Source organism: Pogoniulus pusillus, chromosome 2 (genome assembly GCF_015220805.1).
Source record: "Pogoniulus pusillus isolate bPogPus1 chromosome 2, bPogPus1.pri, whole genome shotgun sequence".
Classification (NCBI taxonomy): Eukaryota; Metazoa; Chordata; class Aves; order Piciformes; family Lybiidae; genus Pogoniulus; species Pogoniulus pusillus.
The window spans coordinates 36,169,612-36,193,624 of NC_087265.1; the positions used below are offsets into that span (position 1 = coordinate 36,169,612).

At 35.6% G+C, this 24,013-nt stretch overlaps 1 protein-coding gene across 6 annotated transcripts in view; it reads right to left on the minus strand.

The window, feature by feature from the left end:
* Nucleotides 1-24,013, minus strand: part of ADAM23 (ADAM metallopeptidase domain 23) — a 76,255-nt gene that overhangs the window by 39,234 nt on the left and 13,008 nt on the right. For all 6 annotated transcript variants that reach the window (XM_064161095.1, XM_064161103.1, XM_064161118.1 and 3 more), the window contains exons 3-9: nt 22,881-22,957; nt 10,850-10,913; nt 8,636-8,718; nt 7,854-7,917; nt 3,457-3,529; nt 2,918-2,991; nt 1,949-2,014 (exon numbers count right to left, since the gene is read on the minus strand). In XM_064161095.1, coding sequence (XP_064017165.1) covers nt 1,949-2,014; nt 2,918-2,991; nt 3,457-3,529; nt 7,854-7,917; nt 8,636-8,718; nt 10,850-10,913; nt 22,881-22,957 — 501 coding nt within the window. The remainder of the gene's footprint in view (nt 1-1,948; nt 2,015-2,917; nt 2,992-3,456; nt 3,530-7,853; nt 7,918-8,635; nt 8,719-10,849; nt 10,914-22,880; nt 22,958-24,013) is intronic.

A 24,013-nucleotide genomic window follows, 5' to 3' on the forward strand; every position in this document is an offset into this window, starting at 1 on the left:
TCTAGGTCACTGACAACTCTGAAGCAAAAATTCTTCAGTACCTGTAGTGTAAAGTTCTGGAAAATAAAGCCTAGAAGGAGATAACTGTTAGTGTCTAAGGGTATCAGATGCAATAGATGTGTTTTAAGCATGTCTGTAATACCTAAGACCAGAGGAAACAGGCACAGAAGGAAGTTCTTCACTGAGAGAGTCATTGGCTACTGGAATGGGCTGCCCAGGGAGGTGGTGGAGTCGCCGTCCCTGGGGCTGTTCAAGGCAAGATTGGATGTGCCACTTGGCACCATGGTCTAGCCTTGAGCTCTGTGGTAAAGGGTTGGACTTGATGATCTATGAGGTCTCTTCCAACCTTGTTGATACTGTGATAATTACAGACCTCAAACAAGACAAGACATCCATAACTTCAGTTATTGTGCTCTACACCTAAACAACTAACACAACAGCACTTTTAGAATAGTTTCTTACCAAGTGGCTTTACAAGTGAAAACATCTCATGAAATTTCTGTTCTGCTCTTCCCACCCATTCAAATTCCCCCAACGTTGCTGAATTGGCACAGATTAAATGTAGGTTATTTTTGCCCAGACTATTTCTATGCTTCAGTACACAGATGAGGGAAGGTTGTATTATCTGTCTATTCAGCACTGGAACAAGTGCAAAATGCTGCATTCTGTTCTGGTATCTGCTATTTCTGGCTCTTTAAAATTGTCCTTCAGTGTTGACAAAAGAGCCCACAGCAATGCAAAGCTTAAGGAAAGCATGCAGTAAAGACACGCAAGGAGCTTTACGGAAACACAGCTATTTTACTGACACGTAAAGTAAGTAAAAACTGTTTTATCAACGGAATTTTATTTTAAAAAAGAGGTCTGGCTCACACAGTAACAAAGTCATGCTAAGACTTGATTCTTACTTGTCCCTTCATCAGTGAAGAACCTGAGAAAGACAAGTGAGACGGGCTCAGAACACCACACAGTCAACCTGGGCTTAGAGTAACTCACTGTGGGTTGAAGCATATTCTTTGTTACTAGAAAGCTTTGAAACCTACATTGAGTATTGTAACAGATATGCTCTAGTTAAAATGTGGCTATTGGTCTCAAGTTTGTGATGCTTTCCAAAAATGGCCTGTAAAATAGGTGTTCAGATTTGCAAAACTTCTTATGCCTCAAGCCTCTCTCTCCTGTTCTTTTTTGTAAGGGTAACACATGGACACTTGGATAGGCTAACTTGGCATAACTAGTGAAACCACTAACGTTTACATGAAAAAAAAATCAGACCAAATGACATTTGTAACTCATACTCCAATATAAAAAAATAAAGGGAAGGGAGGGGAATATAAGAACCACTCTTCCAAAAAGGGCTTCCTTTTGTTGTTTTCTTCTTTCTTTCTTTGTTGTGTTTTAGATGTTGTTTTTTTTTAAATCAAATGTCAAATGCTATCAGAATCAAACAAATAACTTACCTTACACTTCATTCTGCACTTCACTATAAACTCCTGTTTATAAATGTGAACTAGCCAGGAAGAACAACTGGATAGTTTTGTCTATATATCTTACTGCATTAAAATTTAAGTTACTAAAATATAAACTCAAAGTATTAAAGTTCTGATCTCTTTCTTTATTACTGTAAGGGTAGGAGGTAATTTTAAAATGTCTAGTGTGTTTGTTCTGAACGCAAATGTTTTGTTGCTTTACTTTGTTATGGGCATATTAAATTATCCATATGATACTAATATATTTCAGATGTATTTTGAATATATAATTGATCTAGAAAATCTTAGGTAACATTAAGCATCCTTAGGTATTACGGCATATGCTGTGTCTTACAGTACAAATGTTAACAGCTGCTAATAAACAAAGCATTTGACCCAAAAGCAGCTCTTGATGCAGCATAGTACTGAACATCAACCTACAAATTATAATGAAAAGGAAGATTACCACCAACTGATACACTTACCATTTTATGATCATTGACTATCATCAGCTCCAGATACTTCATTTCTTCAAAAATACCACGAGATACCTGATGGATTACAAAAATTCTTTGAGAAATCATGAAGATGTAGTGCAGCTCATATAGTAGAATTATCCACAGATATTATTTAAGATGTGTATACCTGTGAAAACTGGTTCAGACATACTCACAGCTCCAGTAACTCAGTGAGTTATGATAGACACTATCTTAGAATCTGAGTTATATCAATAAGAATATTTAGATTCTACTCTTTTTGGCTCAGCAAAGAAGCCACCGCTGCTTCCCTTCTCCCTCATTTTTACAAAGACAAAAATTTCAAGCATTAAAGTTCTTGTTCTACTGTACTAATCACCACAGATTTAATGAGAAAGCTACTAAAAATAGATAAGGTCTCAAAAATATGTCAGGGATTATGCAATTCAGTGAAGAAATACAGATTAATCTTCTTTAACTCAGTTATTTCCCTAACACACATGCATGTGCAGATCATGAGGACTGCCCACTTCTGTTCTCTAAATAATCCAGTTCGAGGTGCTTTCATTTGGGTTTTTCACTTAATCCTTCTATTTAACAAGCTATATGAAAATAAAAAGTCAGATATCTACAAAGAAGCAAAATTTCATTCTAAATTATTCTTTACCTTCAAGGAGACTGAAAACATAAAATTCTAAACTCATTTTCACTACTAAACTTTCTTTTTTTTTTTTTTTTTTGCTGCATGGTATTGCTGTCATTTTAGGAAATTTATTCAGTGATTTCCAAATATTCTGTTGCAGAACAATACCTTAATCATTCAATTAGTGTATTATGTGACAACATTAATTTTTTTTTTCTGAACATTATTAGAGTTTTCTAAAGCCTATGTTCTCTCAACATCAAAAAAATTGGAAATTAGTGGTATTGAGATTGGTTTTATAAGTGTCTTAACACACACAGTTACACTTTACTCACTGCTCTCTTTCTTCTCTTTCTCCTCAGCCACTGTAGTTCAGACAGAAAGGGCCATTCAGAACTAGATTCAGTCTCTGTACAAATTACAATGTAAGAAATTTTAAATTACTTCTATACACTGTCCAAACCAAAAGTAGCTTCAGATCACCAAAAGCAGAAGAACTGCTTCTGACTTTTTTTTTAATACACAAAGTATCTCATAGCAAAACTCCAGTCCTGAAATTAGAATTGCAGCATGTAAGAAGAGGTAAAGAGATTGTAACTTGGGCTTAGAATATACATTTACTTCCATCTTGTATTGTTAATAGCATCAATATTACAGACTAAATGATTTGAAGAAGAAATCTAAAAACTGTTCTTCATGGGTAGAATCTTTCAGCTGCTTGTTATCAATTCTAAATTCCACTGCAATAATTGTGGAAAAAAAAAAGCTATTTTTCCTAAATAATCCATAATTTTACATAGACTGTTATTCACATTTTTCAACTTGTATGTACAATTATTTCCAACACCGAAAAACCACATAGGCAAAAACATACCAAGGTCTTGCAACTGCTTGGAGGCTTGTGTTCCATAAGTTCTTCGGATGATATGTGGCCTACTTTTACTTTCCTGATAAGAAAAATAGTTGACTTTTTTTAAATATAATTAATAGTGTCAAGCAAAACGTGAGGCATTTATTTTAGTTGCAATTTGGCATACTATTAATCTGAACAATCTGTTTGCAAATCATGGATTCTATCTTCTTCAGCATGCTTATTGGCCTGCAAAACTGAAGTATCACATATGTCTTTGAGATTACTTTTTAAAAGTCCTTTAAAAACCATAGTGGAACAGAGCACAGACCATTTATTCCAAGAAATCAAATTACAGAGTATCTAGTTGAAAATTTCTTTCCATGGATAAAAAAGCAAATACTACTATTGATGACAAAACAGTTTCTTTCTAATTGCAGCAGAATGAAAGAAAGTGATCACTTAAAAATCACACTTAAAAAGGAAGACTTTTAATGCATATGTTCTTTAGAAGTCTGGCATGCCCTAAATTATCACATTTTGGCATCTGCTCTAGAAAACTACCTTTTCTTCTGTAACACCTCCTCTGCAGAGGCTGCCAAAACAAGCAATTCTTTTCAAAGTGTAAGACATTCCTGTTCTGTAACTTCTACAAGAAACACGTAACACACTGAAGGAAAACACTGCATAATTTTGCTGGGTTCTGCCAGGGGGGAGGTGGGAAACAGGAAAAGAAGTTTTATATAGTATCTACTAAACTTACGATCAATCAAATTTAATGAAGTACATACTGAAAGCCTCTATTCAAGATACTAATCTCACACAGTAAAACAATGTATACAGATTTTATAATATAAAATTATTACTATCATTTTTATAATAACTACATTAAATTATATAAGATAATATAAAGTGAAATAATGTAATAAAATATATTACAATAACCATAGTATGTACATATTTTGATTATGATGATTCTTATATAAAATATATATTAATATGTACTATATTTTTCCACTCTGTATGTTTATAAATATATCACGTTTTATTTTATAATATGCAATTATAATAACATTAATTTCATTATCTTATTCATATAATTATTTTTAATATAACATTGCTTTATAATAATGTAATGATCATATAATAATACAAATTTAGCCTCTGAAAGCTCTCTGTATTATTTTAGTCTTCACCAATTTTGAGAAAAATACTCATCTGTCATCATTTAGAATTCCACTTGAATTCCAATCAGTTTGGGGAGATGGTACCTCACTTCTATGACTAGAACTTTTGCTCTACTTCCAAGTTTTACAGAAAGACATCCTGGGGTACTTTGCTCACCCAAGAAAGAAAAGAGTTTAGTCAAATTCTTCTCTGCCTACTACACAGGTACCAGTATATACATGTAATTTCCCTGAATTTACTGCATCTGTGCTGTCAGGTTTCACCCTTAAAACCTTAATGAAAATGTGCTCTGTCAAAATGCATTATATAGCTTAACACATGACATGTTCCTGAGGAGACTGAGAAACCTTTTTGGATGTACTATTTTCCTGTATCTCTATACCTTTATTTACAACCCAGTAAACTGACCATCCAAATGTAGCTAATTCCTCTGAGTGCTGATCCAATTTCTTTGAAAGTGTCAGGAGTCAAAAATTTTGGCAGATCTTTCTTTGAACTGTAAGTTCAGCTTTACAGTCACTAACATGTATAACTTCTGCAGCATTACATCATTTGTCATATACTGGTAAGTTCAAGAACAAGACAAGCTTGAGAGAGCTGGGACACAGTGCATGGACTATATCCTACAGACCAAGTGGGATACAGACCTTAAGAATTTTGTCATGGAAGGCTAATAGGCCTAATACACGTCCTGGCTTGCCCTACCCTTCTGCTGATGGGGGAAGTAAGGGATGGAAGAAAACAAATGCTTGGGCCATTATGTCCCCTCCCAAAGTGATACACAGGTACCCAAAAGTCTAGATACTTGTTAGAGTCTTGCCCAAACAAGGGTAAGCAAGCCCTGTGTCGTGGTAGGCCTAATAGGCCCAAAATAGGCTTAATACATATCCTGGCTTGCCCAGGCATGTTTTTTCTGCTCCAGCAGAGAGGCAAGTGCAGGAAAAGAAGACAGAAGAACCTGGAGCCACTAAGCCTATGGACTCTGGCCTGCCTAGACTTGTTTTGGTCCTGTGGAAAACAAGGTACACACACTTAGCCTGTGCCTGCCTTGCATAAGACCTATGCTTTCCCCAGATTTAGGCTTTGCCTAATACGGTAAGGTTTGGCTAACTGCCATTCTCATTGGCTATTCTGTGTCTAAAGGCCCATTAATCTTAGCCCACATTGATAAAAGAGGTACGCAGGTAAACAACATGCACTGCCATTGCATTTGTGCCTGCTATTGCCTAATGCCTTATTGTTTGCCTGGAAACTCCACTGTCGCGAGTTTACCCGGAACAGGCTCTGAATGCCTCCATGGGATCGGCCTGCATGGTCAGCGTGACATCATGCTGAGACTACACATCGCAAGACACCTGAAAGTCTCCTGCTAAGACTAGAAGTCATACACAGATCGTCCAGAGGAGCCAGAAGACAAGGTTGGAGATTGTCTGCCTCCTTTCCCCAGAAGCCTGGGAAGAATCAAGTCTCAGCAGCCAACAAGACAGAGTTCCCTGAAAGCATCTGGGCACTATCTGGGTCTGTGGCCAGCCCCCATGAGTCTGGTAATATTTATGTGAGTAAACACTTAAATGCCTCTTTGTAATTCTCTGCCATAAGCAGAAAGAGCAAGCAGAAAGAGCTCCTTGAGTCCATCTATTGGGCAAGCGGTACATTGACCGCACACGGCATTTGACTGCAGGAATCTTCTCTTTCAGTTCAATTAATGTTTATATATTTTGCTGCTTATTACTAGACCAAGATATTATCCATAGAATGTTTCCATGTCTGTGTAAGAACCTAAATATTATTAATATTAGTGGTTGGGGGTGGTGAGAGTTCTAAGTGTCAAAATTAATAAACAATATTAATTTTGGGGAAAAAAATCACCTTGCATTAATTAATTAATTTCCCTTTCGTAACACCCTGGTTTCACCTACTGTGGTCAGTTTTGCAAATGCCATTCTAACTGGAATCTCTGTGGCCATTACACTTGGGCAAATAATATAAATTGAGCTAAGTTGAAAGCAGTTGTGCTGCTTCTGCCTCACTGCTCTGCCTCAGTGTGTTCTGTTCTGCTCTGCCTCACCGCTCTCAGCTTGGACAACATGTTCTGCTCTGCCTCATGCTTCAGACCAGCTTAGCCCTGATGTTTTGGGCTTGAACTTCCTGGAAAGATAAAGTGCCTCAAGTTTACCAGAAGAAGGCATTAAGTGCATCACAACATGGTGAGAAGTGCCACTAACATTGTGCTCTCTGCACATCTGCAAGAGATCCTGCCTGCACCTCTTCAAACCTCCATGTCAAGAGGAACCAGGATCAGGTCAGAGATCATCTGCATCATACCCAGAACCCTGCTAGAGCCTGGGAAGATCTCAATGGCTATCAAGATGCTGAGCAGTCCCAACACTGCTGCAAGGGAGCCAAGGGATTATCGCTAAATTCTACTCCACTGCTGGAAGTAGAAGACTTTCCCTAGGGCTCCATGCTACCTATTTATGAGTGGGTCAGAGCTATTTTGTGGCTAAATATTTTCCAATTTTCTGATTCTCCTAAGTTACTAAATTGCTCATAAGAATCCTTGTGAAGATTTTCCTGACTGAATTAGAACCCAAATTTAACTAGTTTGTATACAGTTTGCAGGTGGGGCTTTTTGGAAATAAAATAACTACATATTTTATAATCCCTGCCTCATTAATTGCCCAACTAATTCAAGATAATGCAGAATCATTTCAGTGAAAATCTCTGAAAAAATCTAAGAGGTCAAAGTTTACCTGATTTTACTGCCATCTATGAATTTGAGTCTATTGACAGTTACAGCTTTAAGAACAGCTGTCTTCAAGCAACTTGTGGAAACATGGCAGGATAAGAACAATCTGACCCAACTAGAAAGGAATGAATACAAGACTTCCAGAGATCCCTTCTATAAATTATAAATCCTTTAAAGTACTAGAGTAAATGGATAAACACTTTTTGACACTACACAACCATCTGCTATGCAAACAGTCTACTCCCAACATCTAAAAGATTGACAGTAACCAGAAGAAGTAAGATTAGAGAAAACTCTTAAGTAATTCAAACTTATACATTTCTTGCCTTAAATAAATTCAAATTAAGTGTTTTAAAACACGTTCAGATTTTTTTATATAAATGCATGAAAGAGATCACTCATTTATTGTTTGATTCTAATACTTCTATTTGCTATTCCTTAAACACACTATTTTCCAAACTAAATAAATTAGATAAACACTTACTGCACTGTGGGTCAGATCCATTGGCTCTATCAAGTACAAATAAGTACTATCTTCAAACATGCCACTAGAACATGGGGAAAAAGAAGTGATATTATGATGATATGTTAAGCTATATGACTTGAGGATATGACTAGAAAAAACAAATGTAGGGATGAAAAATTGATCAGTACCAAAACTAATTCCATTTATGTCCATTGCTGCCACATGTGCCTAGTACTAAGATTTTTTTTAAGATCTCAGACACATTTTAATGATTAACACTGAATATAATAGCAATGCAATGATAAATCACCAAAAGTAGTACAGATTTGACCTCAGAAAACAGACAACATACATTAACATGCAAATTATAATCAAAGATGATTTGCACTGAACAGTGACTAATCCTAGTAAGGACGAATTGATTAGCTTTTTTTCTTCTACAATCTAACTTAGAAAACATTTTTCTATTCGCTGACAGAATCACACAGAATCACAGATGAATACCAAGCAGATGAACTGGTAAATTACAGTTCTTGTGTATTCTTTACCATTTTTCATCTGGTGAAATATTTATTTACACTTGCCATATTCAAAGGTTTCATGAGAGAGAATTAAAATACTTTAATCCAAATTATAGTAAAAAAAGAAAACAAAGCCAGTGGATTGGCATAGCTGGTACATGCATTTCAAAGTATCCAAAATGTTTGTGCCTGCAGCATTTCAGTCCTTTACTTATTAAGAGATAAAATTCAAAAGGAATAATTAGTAGTTTTGTTTAAGAAATAATAACACGCACTTACTGAAGTCCATTACAAGTTGAAAGAGCAACTCTGGAATTCTTGATACCTCTGATACTTCCATGGTAGTAGCAATGTTCTCCACCCTAACATTTAAATAAACAATCATACACACAAAATTACCTTGAGGTAATGTCTTTCACTTAAAGTGAAGGCAAAAAAAAAACCCAAACCCTTAGAACATTTCATTAGGTAAAATTTCAGAGAAATACCAATGACCAGCCCAACTGCTTATGAAAGAAAAACTGTGCCCAGTAAAAATTAATTGCTGTAAATCTTCAAGCCATACTGTAGGTTATTCTTGTGCTGAAGTTCCAGCAGTCTTCATTTTTTTAAAGTATATTTCTCTGTGAAAACTGATTCTGTAAAAATGCTACATAATGCAGGTTACATTAACGTTGAAGTCTTTCTTGATCCTTTCCAGGTCTGTTAAAATTACAAGTGATATCTTGTTTATCAATCAGCTGGAATGCACTTGGTTTAGATCTTGATTCTATCAATTTTGTCTCACTGAAAATTTATCAATGAAAAAGTTACATAATTAGACTGTATTTATCAATATCACTAATGCTGAATGAGCCACAAAGTGAATCTTGTTTAGCAACACTGAAGTGTAGAGATATCCTTACACTTTATATATCAAAACAGCAATAAACTAAACTCTTAACTGCATAAAATGCCACACAGATACAAAGCTCAAATTATTTAATACACAGGTGGATCTTTCTCTAAGGAAGTAAGCAATTACATTTTAGAGAGGCTCCTGCCTTTTATTTAGAACACAGTAACATTTGCATTACTTACAATTGTTGACACATTACAGGCTTTTTTAAAACCCCATAAAATAAGGCAAACTACATGCTCAGATCTATAAAGAGTAACATATTGCAAAAGACCAGGATACAGTCCTTACTTGATCTATACAAATGGTGTGTATAACTTCTGAACTCATAAATAGAGCCTTTTACAGATTAATGTGACCTCAGGAGCTCTGTTACTGTTTCTAAATAAATCAATTCTGAAAGCATCCCCTAGGAAGTTTGGCTCAAGTTACTGCAGCATGCCAAGGTAGTCCATTTGCTGAGCCAAAGGTTCTAATATAATTTTCCAGTCACATCCATGATTCAGCAACCGCAGTGCTCAGTGCTAATGCTGCAGCTGACAATTGCATGAGCTTGTCGAAATGCCAGAGGGAGTTGTTTTCCTGCATCATTTACCATTTCTGCCTATTCTGCAGAGTACTGAATCTTAGTGGAAAAAACTTTTTCAAGATGTTACATGGAACTATTTTTCTTCTTCAGTGGAAGAAAACAAAACTGTATATTGCAATAATTATGTTGTAATGGAATTATTTTGCCCTAATCTGGGATATGTTTTTATTTGAAATTGTCTATATCAAAGGCAAAGCAATAAACTATATAGTCCTGACTTGCTGAAGCCATCAGTGCAACTTGAATGCTTGCCTTCTGCCACTCTAGATATATTTCACATGCAATATGCTCACAACAAATTTTTCAGCATATGTACTAAGTATGAGAAAAGTCCCTCCCTGAAAATGTAGTTTATAACATTCTCAGGAACCTACCAGTCCTCAATTTGTTACTAGAACAAAATGACTGAGCTGCTTCCCTTAGTCAGGAGTGAACCATCTTACATAACTTCAATGTCTTTGTATTAATGGCTTATGACACTGACTTCCATGTGGGAGCTAGTTTGACAAGTGTAATTAATTGAATGCCAAGCAATAAATTGGCTTTGTAGTAAGTGAAACCTTAGCCGCTGGAGTTAACTGTATAATTCTTGCAAAAAGTCACTGCAAGCTGAGATTTTGGGGTTTTTTTGCATGTTTGAATGCCTTACATCACCATTATACCTTCCACTTGCTAAGGTTATATACATAATTAATGAAGACTATACTGATGGTGACTTCAACCCCTCCACCTCCTACATTTTATGAGATGTAACTGGTCTAACAGTATCTGGATTACCTTCACTACTACCACCTACCACTAATGCCTACACCTCACCACAACATACAGCTTTTATTTTTTTGGTACAATTCCTTTTCTGCTGACTGAGGTATGCTTACAAGATGAGAACACAGCAACATTGTTTGTACATGTGGAAGAGGGCTTCTGGTATTCTCAAGCCTTGAAAAACTTTTTATTGATGTTATTAACTCAGAAAGACTTTACTGACATTTTAAAAGCACAATACCTTAGAAAACTTTGGTTTTCCATCTTCATAATGAATCTCTACATAATTGGAAGATAACAAGTCACTGTGAAAGGAAAGAGAAATCAAGATAAGAAAAATCCAACCAAATATTCTTTCTACTGCTATGAGCCAGTTTGAGGGTGTTTCCTAACAGTTTTCAAGCATTTTTCTTTCTTTGTAAAGGAGTTTTTAAAAAAATACAAATAGCCCACGTCCAGTAAATGGCTTCCCAGTGCACTGGAAGTCAGAGTGTGTTAATGGACAAATTTCATTTTGCAATCTACTCCCCATTTTTCAGTTCTAAAATTAGATTATCAGCCTTTTAAATTATGCAAAAAGTATATCTCATGGCTTTAGAACTTTGTTTACTGCCAGTAACTGGTACTGACAAAATGTGTTTTGTTCATTACTGGTTTGTTCATTAGTGGTTTCAACTAAGTTGAGTATCTGTAAGGGTGAAGAAATACATACATCGCTGTTCTGAAGACAACAGCATATACTTTACTTGTACCTCACTTCCACAATTGAAGTTCTATTTTTTTTCTAAAACCAGTAATGTTCTTAAAAAAAAAACCCCAATCATCCATAAAACTCAAAAAACCCCTCAAACCAAACCATACTACCCCTTTTCTTCCTTTTAGTTTTTCTTCTCAGATTCTTCTTTCTTAACTGTCAAGAAAAATTTCTGAGGCATAAAAAATTTCCCATACTCTACCACTTAAAGTTCAGATTTGGTTTGGTTTGTTTTAAATAAGCTAAGCTAGCCTGAACATATCATGAGACAACTTCAATGCCTCATTCATCTCTCACCCCATTAAAATCAGAGTTCCAGCAGTGTGGCCCAAGAAGAGCACAGCAGTTAACATTTAACTGAAGCCACCATATATGCAAGACCAGCAATTCTCAGTATTTTTCTACTAAAATTTTCTTAGATGTACAGCCTCAAAGAGACTCTACCCTTCCAAATACATTAGAGAGTCTAATAGTGATACACATACCAAAACAAACCAATTGTTGCTATGAATAAAAACTATCATCATTATAGAAGCCTGGTCTGACAAAATAGCTTTGATGGGAGTTCATGACTAACAACAACTTAGAATAACTGGTATCTCTCATTATTCTGTTATCAATCCTGATAACACTTCAACTCTGGGACTACCAGCTCAAAATCAGTTTCTCCTGATTTATCATGCTTTACATTCACCTGAAAAGATCCTTCAGAAATCAGTTAGGAGTGGTTCCATTAAAAGTTTTTTGTGGAATTGAGAGAACACATCATGGACACTCTGCACCCGCAAGCCCAACATTAACAATCATGAATAATTACAGAAGTCTTATTAATTGCCTTAACCTTCATTTTGATAGCAATATTTATTTTTAAATATGTTTAAAAAATCTAATAAATTCAGTTGTCTAAAATAATTTAAACTTTTTAATTTGTATCATAGTAAGCTACAAATTTCTGAAAGAGAACACAAATGCTTATAAACAGTGTTAAGCATTTGGCTACAATGTAACCATTCACTTCCTCACTGTGGCAAGGTTAGAAGATTCTAAAGAAGATTACATAATAAAAGCAATTTGTGTTGATGATGTCCCTCTCTTCTTTGCATCCTTCATAATTATTACAAAGTAATAAGGACTAGTACTCTCAGCACTTAATGGGATGGCATAGACAAGGCTAGAGGTAACTGAAACAAACAGAAAAGTGGAAAATCGTGATTAGATGTAAGTTTAAAAGAGTCACTGAGCACGGTTCAACACCAGAACTATGCTCGACTTTAAAGTGCTTTAACCAGACTAAGATTTTTAGACACTTCTGCTTGGACTCACAAAGACTGTTCCCCTCAAATGAATTTCACTATCAGGATTTATCTACTCATTTCCAAATCAGGCTCATGGTCTCACACCCCATTTTTTGCCTTCTTCTAGGAACTTTATGTGGCTGATCTCAAAACTTCTTTCAGTGTGGTCTAGTGCTTTGAGCATCTTGCAAGACTTACAGTAGCTGATTTCCCACTATCTACTGACTCACAGTAACCTGTAGTTCAATGGCCACATTTGTCTCTTAAGTTTATCCCATTTCATGTGACATAAGAGCTGCTCAAAAGTTATTTAGTCTGTACTTCACAGAATCTTTACAGAGTTTAGTGTCCCTTCCCTGGATTTTTGTTGAACTTGTGTTGTAATCCAGTTGTTTCCTTCATCTGTCAACATTTTCCATTCTTTAGCTTCCCATTACTTCCAATTGCAAAGGGATTTTTGATTCGGGTAGTGAATATAGTATCCCACATGACAGGATATCTAACATGAAATGCTTCGGATAGAATACTCCCTATATATATGTTACAAGTATAAAGCAAGGATGCAGCAGACAGTGGCTTCTGCAGCAGAGACAACGCTTTTCCCATCACTGACTTTCCAATGCTCCTGTTCCGTGGGATCTGAACAAATTATCTCCAAAGAAAATAGAAGCTTGCAATTCACGATTTACTTCCCAAATGCCATGCTGTAAACAGAATGCATCTTTAGTTTGTGAACTGTCCTTTTGCCAAATATAACACCATGTCTATTACACAGAAGCTGAAGTAGAAAATCTGTGATAAGGCTACTACCTTTTGCAAACCTGCTCTCATGCCATGCTGTAACCGTATTTAACACTAGTTTTATCATTATTATGTTCTTAAGCTTGTCAAACAACCACCAGCATACCACAAGGGCATTTTTATCTTAAAATTTCCAACAGGGCAACAAGAACTTTGAACCTCCCACTGATTAAAAAATAAATCAGTCTCTCCTTAAATTGCCTCTATCTTGGTAGGTACCTGCATTTTTAGGTATCCATTTGCACTAGGAAATATCCCAAAGAACACTTTCCTTTCGACCATTCATAAATCTCTCGATGTATACTGCTAATCTGAGACAAGCATGATTCTTATTCAAGGGAGGAAGGGGGAATAGGAGTAGGATAATGTGTTTGCATGTGTTTTCCAACATGAATCTGCTAGCACCTGCAAGTACACACAGCCAGTTGCTTCTATAATAAAGCTACTCTCAGTCTTCTTCCCTATTATTTACAGCAAAATGAGTACAAGCACATCTATAACTGTACTTATAAATGTTTAGAGGTGTGATATTGCAGAGAATTGTCTAGGAGTGAAAAATTCAGCAAAATGTTCCACTACTGCTGCAAAGAAAACACAGAATTTAGGTAAAGAAGTTTGGTCTGTATTTTACTAAGTCTCCGGGAGTAACAACAGCTGCAAAGTAAGTATAAAATTGCTACTGCAAATTTTCACTACAAAAACTTTTATCTATTAATGCTGACAAAAGACAATGGAAGTTATTTAAGGAAAGGAAAAAATAATAAAAACCAAAATAACTTTCAAATTTTTTTTTCAATATGGAAAACAGATACAAGGAACAACACTGGAATTTCACCAGTGGCTGTGATAGGATCCTTTAAGCAAGTGGCATTAAAAAGAAGGCACAGAATACACTAATTAAGAGCTTATGTAGAAACAGAAGTGGTTGAGGAATGAGACACAGAACTTATACATAAAATAGGAAGTCTCCACATCACAAAATAACTCTTCTTTCTTCATAATAATTTACAGAATGCCTAAATTTACCTCTGAAGGGAAGCCCTGAATTTTAGAAAATACATTTGTGCTTCATCTGCATTTAGGCTACTGACATATTACTATGATGCCTTACAATGAACACATCAAATTGTAGCCTGCTGAATGAACCCCTGAAATGTAAAATACTGTCTGCTGTGTCCTTTTCTCTAGTTCCTCCTCCCACTCTGTTTGTCTTAAGTAATGGCTTTTCTTGAGCTGTTCTGCATCACCAGCTCTTCTGAGTAACACTTAGAGATATAAAATAAGCAGCAAAGCAATATAGTATCAGTAGATGCTGCCTCCAAATATATTGGCCAGCTGTTAAAATAAGCAGATGTTTTCTGAAGAACTCAAATCCAGTTCCCTGGCACAAATTTTGCTGCTGCTGTTTTCAGTAGCAGGAGAGCTGCAGTGCGAAAAGTGGCTTACCTCAGCTGGCATCTAATTATCCTTGTGAAAAAAAATGATTAGGGTAAAGGTATGAAATTACTAAAAGTTATCTCATGCACGAGTAATCCAAGGTAGCTTCCATCAGCCTAGCATGCAGGCTTCAGAGAAATCAGACTGCATCTGAATTTTCTTTCTTGCATACTTCTTAAATTATTTTTACACTAACCCACTACCAAGCAGTATTTTTTAAAGCATTTTGAAATGATCCAAGCTCAATACCAGTGTTTGAACTACCTAGCATTGCTGGATTACTGAATGGTACACCCATCAGATGTTTTTGCCCATTTGACAGATACTGTTTATAGCACTGTCATCTAATGAAATGGTCATCCATAAACTTGTTTCTATTAGCAGTTTCAATTATATCCGCAAGGTTTCTTTGCTGAATCAACTGTTCTTACAGCAATTTATTAAGTTTCTGGTATGTATTCTGATAAGAGTGTCTCCAAGGTATAAATACACCACAATTGCTATTAGTCTTTAAAGCATGGCAAGGTTTCACTTTTTCTGGTATTATGAGGGACATGAAAAAAGAAAATATTATACTATGGATCAAGAATCTCTGCTTACAAACAATTAAAAGAAACAAAATCATCATAACTATAGAGTCAAAGTCATTTGCTATTAATAATAATGACACTATAAAAATCATTTCTTGCATGGTCTTGTTCATGTTTGTTTTCATTTGGCTTGTCTTTCAGGTAGATAAATAGATGACCTGAAAATAAATTTAATAAACTGAAAATATCTCAGTGATATTTTAGGTGTTTTTTAAGAGGGAAAGCTCTTCAAAATGGACTGACAGGAAAGCATGTTCTGAAAGTGAAGAGAATGGTGCACAAAATGTTCCAGAGTCATTTCTTGATCAGTCTGCCTCCATCAGTGCAAGAAGCCCTGAGTCGGATCCTTTCTCTAGTTAGGTCCTGAAATCCTTCAGCTGAGAATGGAACATGCTACATTTCAATGGCTACTTCAGCAAGCATTTTGAAAGCAGGAGCTTGAACAGTTCTCCAGAGTATAACATTATGCTGCTCTGTTTCCCCAATATTTTCTTTTACCATAGCATTGAATATGAAACTACTTTTAAAACTGCTTTGTAAAGAAGCAAAGAATGGTTAGACAATGTTACAGAAGATATGAGTGTTGTATCATAGAAAATACCTAAACAATTTGCTATGATAGAACTGTCCTAGAAGAGCAACTGACAAATAAAGATTTCATTGAAACAATGTTGAAGTTCATTCAACACTGCATTTTTATTGATCCCTTTCTTCCATCACCATCTTGGGGATCTGTTAATTTTGAATTATAAGAATTTTATTAATCTCTAGTGTAAGGATGAAGGCTATCACCTGTCTTTGCAAGCACGGTTTCATTCAATGGTAATTGTATTTGCCAAAGCTTCCTTCATTTAAAGCAAGATTTTGTATATAAAAATGAAACTTTGGTTTCTTGTCCTCTTTAAGAGTTCAGAGTGCTCCACACATGATGATACTTTGTGTCTAATAATAACAGTCCAAATTAAAACAGATATGGATTTGGCTTTTCAGTTATTTTATTCTACTTCTAATACTAAACCTAGTGCAACAAGTTTAATTGCACTTAGAGAGAGATGATTTGACTATCTTTAGACTAATGACTATAGTGGAAGCAGATACATATTGGTACTGCAGTAAACCAGAATTTTATTTTGGTCACTTAATCCATGCTTCCATGCTGAACTATATTGCATAACTTCATTTAGCTCTGCCTAAAGCTAAACTTAGTGATATAGACTCCTAGGAGCTAGTCTGATGAACCTAATTATTCATGGCAAGTATACACAGGCTTTATATTGGCTCCAAGTGCAAAGATTTCAGCTTGACTACCAGAATCTGAGATCCCAGTAATTCACTTCAGCATAAAGATCTCATTATTGACAAGACAGGACCACCTCAGGGACAGACTGAAAAATCAACTAGATTAGGTAACAGCTGTTCCCCACTGCCACATTACAGAGGTTACATGTGAGCAGGAAGCAAGAACAAAACCTAAGAAACAACACATCAAGTCAGACAACTGCTTAGTATATTGTTTGACAGCAAACACACATTTGGGAGTTTTCATAGATCAGACAGTATAGCCATTTTCAATAGTCCTCAGGAGACTTCTCTAAGTTCCTCTGATCCTTTAATTTCTAGAAATGGTTTAATATGCATGGTATCCTGTGACAAGATTAACTTTTATTTTTAAATGAAAAGCATCTCCTTTCAAACCTTCAGCCTGTGTTGGTTACACAGGAGGAGGCAACAAACATTCCCATCCTGCCACAAAATTTTATAGCATTGTCATATTGTCCTAGATGTGTATTTGCCATGCCCTGAGCATGTTGACCAACAATTCACCAAATTCAGTGGCTTTGACTGTATCTCAGCTGACAAACCTTGATCAGTGAGATCCAGACAGGAGTGCAAGGTATAAAGTCCTTTCACTTCACAAGTTAGTTATTTTGTTAAACCATTTACATTTGTGACATTATTGTCCACATTTTAAGGGACAAACAGCACATCTCAGGTCTTAGACTTTTATGTTCCAGGGCTCTGAGGTTTTTGTGTTTAGTTCAGTTTGTTGTTTTGTTGTTTTTTTTCCCCCCACAAATTCTTTAAAATGCCTCTTCCTCTAAAAGTGGAATTTCACACTGATTATCCTATGCTGAGTTTCTTATAGTCCTGTTGAAAAAAGCTCTGCTGCCAAAGCTTTTATTCATAGCTATTTTATGGAGCACAACTCAACTCATGCATTGCACAGCAGACATAAGGTCGTCAATTACTACAGAGGAATCTAAAACATGAGTGGTTGAAAGTCAGGGACTGCAACATTAATTTCTAAAGCTACACTTATAAGCTTTCCCCCATAAAACATACATAGAAAACATGTGAACACTTCATTTTATAAATATTTACTACAGAGAAGGGGATGAGAAAAGTGAGATCAAAAAAAGAAGAAAAATATTTAAAAGATTGACCTGAGAAGTTCTACAAAGAATGAGAGAAGTAAAGGCTGGAATGATAAGGAGCTGCAAACACTGCTCTATTTCTGGAAGCGTGAATGAGTAAATCACTAGAAAAGACACATTAGTAACATACAAATCTGCATGCATACATAATGTTATCAAGTATTTTTATCATAAACTTAGTGACAGGATGGAAAAGAATACCTGAAGAAAAACATACTACACGCTTGAAATTTCAGAAACAAGATATTAAGACAGAAGAATTGAAATACTGCTTCACATTAACATTTCTAATTTACAGCTGAACACAGTAATTGAGAAAGAAGCTTCTTCACACTTTCATGCTTTATAATTTGTAGAACACCACAAAGAAGCTTTTGTCACACGTTAATGTGTCTTCAAAGAGAGAGACACATACTACAACCTCTCTGTAAGTCTTTTTGAATGGAGTAATGGCCATTGAGGCAAATAACTTGCAATAGGCTGCCTCTAGTTCTGGGAGTGGCAAATGAGGTAGTAAAGCTCTGTTGTCTATAGCTGAGACAGACTTACAGGACCATACGTGCATTATTAAAAACGTCTAAGTTTTCTGAAACTCATCTCTGAGAATTTTTTTAAAGCTGACCAAGATGAAACTTGCAACAGTACTGTTAGCACATTTTACACAGCTTATCTTACATGATCCATTTAGTACTCTTAAATGTTCACACTTTTATTTTTAAAAATGCTATCAATATTTGAAGTTTCCTTGTGGATGACTGTGATTTGTTTTCCTATTTCAATTTTTAAAGTACTTTGAAAAAATAAACAAAACCAATCAAGCAGATTCTCAAATAATCCAGTAACTGCCCTACTGGTTTTTAACCTCTGCTAACAACAAAATCCCCTCTGGGACAATTTTCAAGTTAAAAATCAGCCCTACAGAAACATACACCACAAACACAACACAGCAATTTTAAGCTTTAAGCTGATAGATAAAACTGGCTGTAATGCTGCACTGCCTCTAAGAGACTGCTCTCAATAGTCATTGCATATTAATGTCTCAGATATTTAACTCATATCACAGTTGAATGTAGTGGAGTTTGGGGTTTTTTGGTCATTTTGTGGTTTTGGGGTTTTTTCAGTTCTTGCCAAAGATTACTTTTTTCCAGATGATCTCTTCACTGAAAATAAAATCCATTTTCCTGGGAGTGCATTTTCCTAGAAAGATGTGCTTCTACAGGGAAAAGAAAGAAAGGCTGAAAAACACAAGCTGATTTGGGTGATTTGTTTTCCCTTTACTTCAAAATTCTACATTTAGGGAAAATTTCAGGAGAAAGAGGACGAAGCTTTTGTCTTTGTTTTTCAACTTCTGCTTCTGTCCAGCTAAGGTACCCAATTACCCATTCCTTCAATGTGCCTCAGCTACCACAGTCACAGTGGGGGAAGGTTCCAGTGTGGTCCCTGACCCCAGTGTTTGAGGAGACTGACGGTAGACCATTGGCTATAAACTGCCAGACAATGCAGCCAACTTTCCTCATCATTAAAAAAAAAAAACAAACAAATCAGGAAGTCAACATTAATTCACTGCTTTTGGTATTATTGCTCTCTAATGGGTTTTAATACTACACCACAGCAGAATATAAAGACTGTTAGCTTTAAATAGGAGGTAAGAATTGCCTGCAGAAACACTTGTCCTTCAAGGGAGTAGCAACTTAACAGCCTTTTTCATTTTGGTGGAAAAGAGATTATTAAAAAGCACCTCACAGACATTTGATTATATATATATATTATACATGAATGAAAAATAAATTGTTCAAATATACTAGGATCATTTTTATTACAACAAATGCATTAAGAGTACTGTTTGAGGATGAAAAAACACAAATTTACTGAAATGAATGAACAACTTTGAAGATTTTTTATATAAACTGGGTTTTAAAGGCAACAATACAGGTTGCTTGTCACATAGGGACTTTGTCAAGTTTGAGCAGACAATTATAGCTGAATTACAAAACAACTAATGAATTTTCAAGTGGGAGTGTTACCCCACTAGTATCCTAATAATCTTTAATTTTTTTTACTACAAGCATTAACTAAAACCATTATTTAACCCATTACAGATTAAAGTTGTAGTTTTTGCATTAATTATGCATAATTCACATATCTTCAATTACATATTGTCATAAATGACATCACACTGACAACAAACATTGTTGACCAAACATTTGTTTGGTCAAACATTTAAGTGTAACGAGGGGGCAAAGCTTCCAAAACTTCAGTATAACTCACATTGTTAGGAGTTCCAAATTCATCTTTATTCCTGGGTTGTCTTGCCAACATCAACCTTTAGAATAACAAATCATACTTCACCTGTTTTAACACCTGTAGGCCTAGTGCAACTGAAAAGTTGATTACCCATTCAAACACCGTACAAATCTCACACTTGAATTGTCTCTGCACACCAGATTGAAAAGTTTTGATGAGCTGACATTTCCGTTTAGTTCTTTGTGTTGTTGCATTATAGCAAGACAGAAAACATCAACTAACAATTCTCGATAGGCTGAGAGCAGAACATACTTGCATAAGGTGCACATGTGGCAAGGGCTCTCCCTGTCCCTTCAAGTGAAGGACACTATTCCTTGACTAATGATAAAAGAACTGTAGTTAGAAAAAATATGTAGATTTACTTTATGGACCATCTGTTATAAATACTCATAAGGGCTGGACAATGGTTAACAATGAAAGGATACTGGAAACGTTAAGGCTGTTGGGTTTGTGATGACATTTGATTAACAGCCAACGGACAGGAAAAGCAACAAAAACAGTAACGAAAACTCAGAAATAAAACTCCTATGAACAGGAACTGAGTTGTGGTCTTTGTTATTACCTCTGTTAGGTTACTGACTGATGGGCAGTGGTAGGACACACTTGGGTATGGCCTTGAAAAGGTTCAACCAAAGCTTTAGAACAGATAAGGAGTGGTAGACAATGTCATCATGGGAAAGAAAAAAATATTACAAGATGTCTGCAGAGGTTCACGGAAACATGCAAACACTGAGACATTGCAGGGAAGTGCCAGAAGTAAGAAAGGTGAATTGGAATGAAACAGGCATAGAAAAATGGAGACAAAGTGGCATGACAAGGAGCGAGTGTAAGCTGAAAGTCAGTAGGTTGTTTTGGCTCAGCCCTGCAACTGATGACTGCAGTCTGTCCTATGTTTTTATTGTGTTCTACTTGTAATACTTTCTACGTGATTTTACTTTCTATTCTGCATAGAAGCAATGTGAAAGAAAATTTCAGAGCCAGTTAACAATTATGAGGAAATCTCTACCTAGGAAGACCTACAGTCTAAGATAGTGATCAAGTAAGAGACTTCAGGTCTAGATGTGAGTGTTTGATGAACTCAAAGTTTGTGAACATGGGCATGCTTGTGAATCAGGAGAAGCATGGTGCATGTGTTTCACCATTCACATCAGCTGGAGAAAAACTTTATCAGACTGTTTGTATTCTTGCTCGAGCATAGTCTGCATTTATAAGTGGTGCCAGTCATGGCAATGCTTTTTCTCTGTGATGGTCTGTGGGATCAGCCTTATCATGTTTACACTGCCATCTTGGGAATGGATTACTATCTGGATGTGAAAACAAGAACAGTGTCAGGCAGACCAGGAGGACAAATACCCTGCAGCTTAGAGGCCACATAGATTTCCTTACACAAGTATGTCATGATTATCCCACTGGAATTAGATTTCTTGGGTCCAACTCCAGCTCTCATGAAATGCTACAGTCTTACACTACACCATAGTTCTGTCAAAGGATAAAGAACACTCAATTAGCCTCAAGCCTTCTTTCTTCTCCACTCGCTGCATTCATACTAACTCATTTTTTGCCAGCAACTTAAGACTTCATGTCACATTTTAAAAGATAGAACTGCAAGAGCAACCTAACTTCAAAATCATGCATGGATGAAGAAAATGTTTCACCTTTACAACAAGACACCTGATTACAAGTAGCCAAGCAGCAAAATGTGAATATAACAGTTAAGCAAATTCTATAAACCCATAGTTTGCTGTTTTGAAAAGCCATTCAATCTAGTAAGATTGCTTTTATTCTCCCTAACAAAAGTTTCATTACATGACAGCCAAGACCAAAATAAGATTTTATACAGACCTCAAAATGAAAGACATGCTTTTTTACCTAATATATCATTGTTTCTGTAAATCTGTTTCATCTTTAAATGTGGCGAAAGGCTTAAGAGCAGCAGAAGGAACAAACACACTGCAGATAATTTTACTTGTCCAGTATTTAGTAACACTTTTATACTTCTACCTTGGTCAAACTTTCTCTGTGTAAACTTTCAGTAGCAAAAAAACATTCCTTATAATTTTTAGAAAAACACATCATTCCATACCTTTAGCTAGGGATAAAAATAGCTGCGATACAAACAACAAAACTGCCATTGACCTGTCTATTACAAGACACACCTTTTAGACCTGGTGATTACATAAAATTGTCTACCTTACTGGTAAACAGACTCCAGCAGCACCTTTCAGTACATCCAAATGGTTAGGATTCTCACCTCATTATAAATGACCTGATTATAGTGACAACAGTATGTTTTCCAGATCATTAAAAATAAGTCATTAACAGAAGTATTTACAATGTTTTTGTACATCAACCTGAGCAACTAAAATAACATCTGCATGACAGATCAGTAAGTAAAAAATGCACAAGACAATCCACACATTTCAAGCACTATGGGTACAGAAATCTCTCTTTTTATCATAATTTATTTTATATGAATGACAATTTTCAAAGGGTGACAGTAACCTTGCTTAGAAAGGATAAGTGTTATTTTACATTAGTAAACTTGGATAACAACATATTTTTCTGTAGATCTTGGGCTTTCACGTGCCCTGACCTTGTACTCTATGTTAAAGACAATAAGAGCAGGAAAGCAAGAATCCTCAAATTCTGCACTTACTTATTTAGTGTGAGGTCAAGGATGAATTTGGAGCCAAAGGCCTCAATCTGGAAACTTGCCTGGGCCAGATGTACAGCCTGTAAACATGAACACATAGGAGTACTAAATAGTTTTACAGAGTAAAGTTGTCAAAAAAATCAATGGGCTTTATGTGCAACAAATATGTGACACACCTGCAAAAAACAGTAATGGAAAACATGCTTATTTTCATGAATCCCACAGGCATATAAAAAGCTTTGCCCTTGTACAAAATTCTGATTCAAAAGAATTTGCTTCTTTAGAGGCTAAAGGAAAAGAGAGCAAATGGTACCTGAAAAGTATGCTTTCAAATACAAACTTATTCCTCAAAAACCAACAAAAACCTCATAGAAATGTCTGTATTTTGCCATAGCCAGATGGATATGTAACATAATGAAGTATAGTGTTCTTTCAGTTATGCTACTGCATTTACTCACTTTAAAAGGCATGATATAAATTATCTGAAATATACATCTTCAAATAAGAAAATAATGGCAAAGTTTGTATTACATGTTATTGAAAGACTCCTTCAAAGTAATCTCTTCACAATTAAAGCCTTGTATTTGGCATTGTAGACAAATCAGTACACATAAGACTGATGCTGCTCAAAAAACGACAACAAAAAATATTAGCTTGCACCATATAGGGAGGTAATTAACATCCAGGATATTCCATTTTTGTCAGATATGTAAACTGTATTCTTTATTCTTTGTTATGCTGTTGTAACTGAACTCAAATCAGTACCAAGCTTTCTCTCTGTTACATTTTTTGGGGGTAAATGAATATTAATGGTTGTCTCATCGTTTCACCAACTCAGTGATATAATATCAGCCTGGCAAACTGAGTTAACAGCTGTTCCGAATCATAAGAGCAAAACAGTTTAAGTATGAATACAAACAGGTGACTTGATGGAGAGAATCTGCAAGGGTGACAGCTAGCATATATATGTACAAAAACTAGCAGAGAATCTCAGCTGAAATGCATGCCTAGTAGGCAAGGCTTTTCACCCCCTGCTCCCCTTTTTTGCACACTGAAACCAAGAACAGTGTCACAAGGAGCTTTTCAAGTACCTGTTAATGAAAAAAACTTTATTTTCAATGTGTAAGTGTACTATT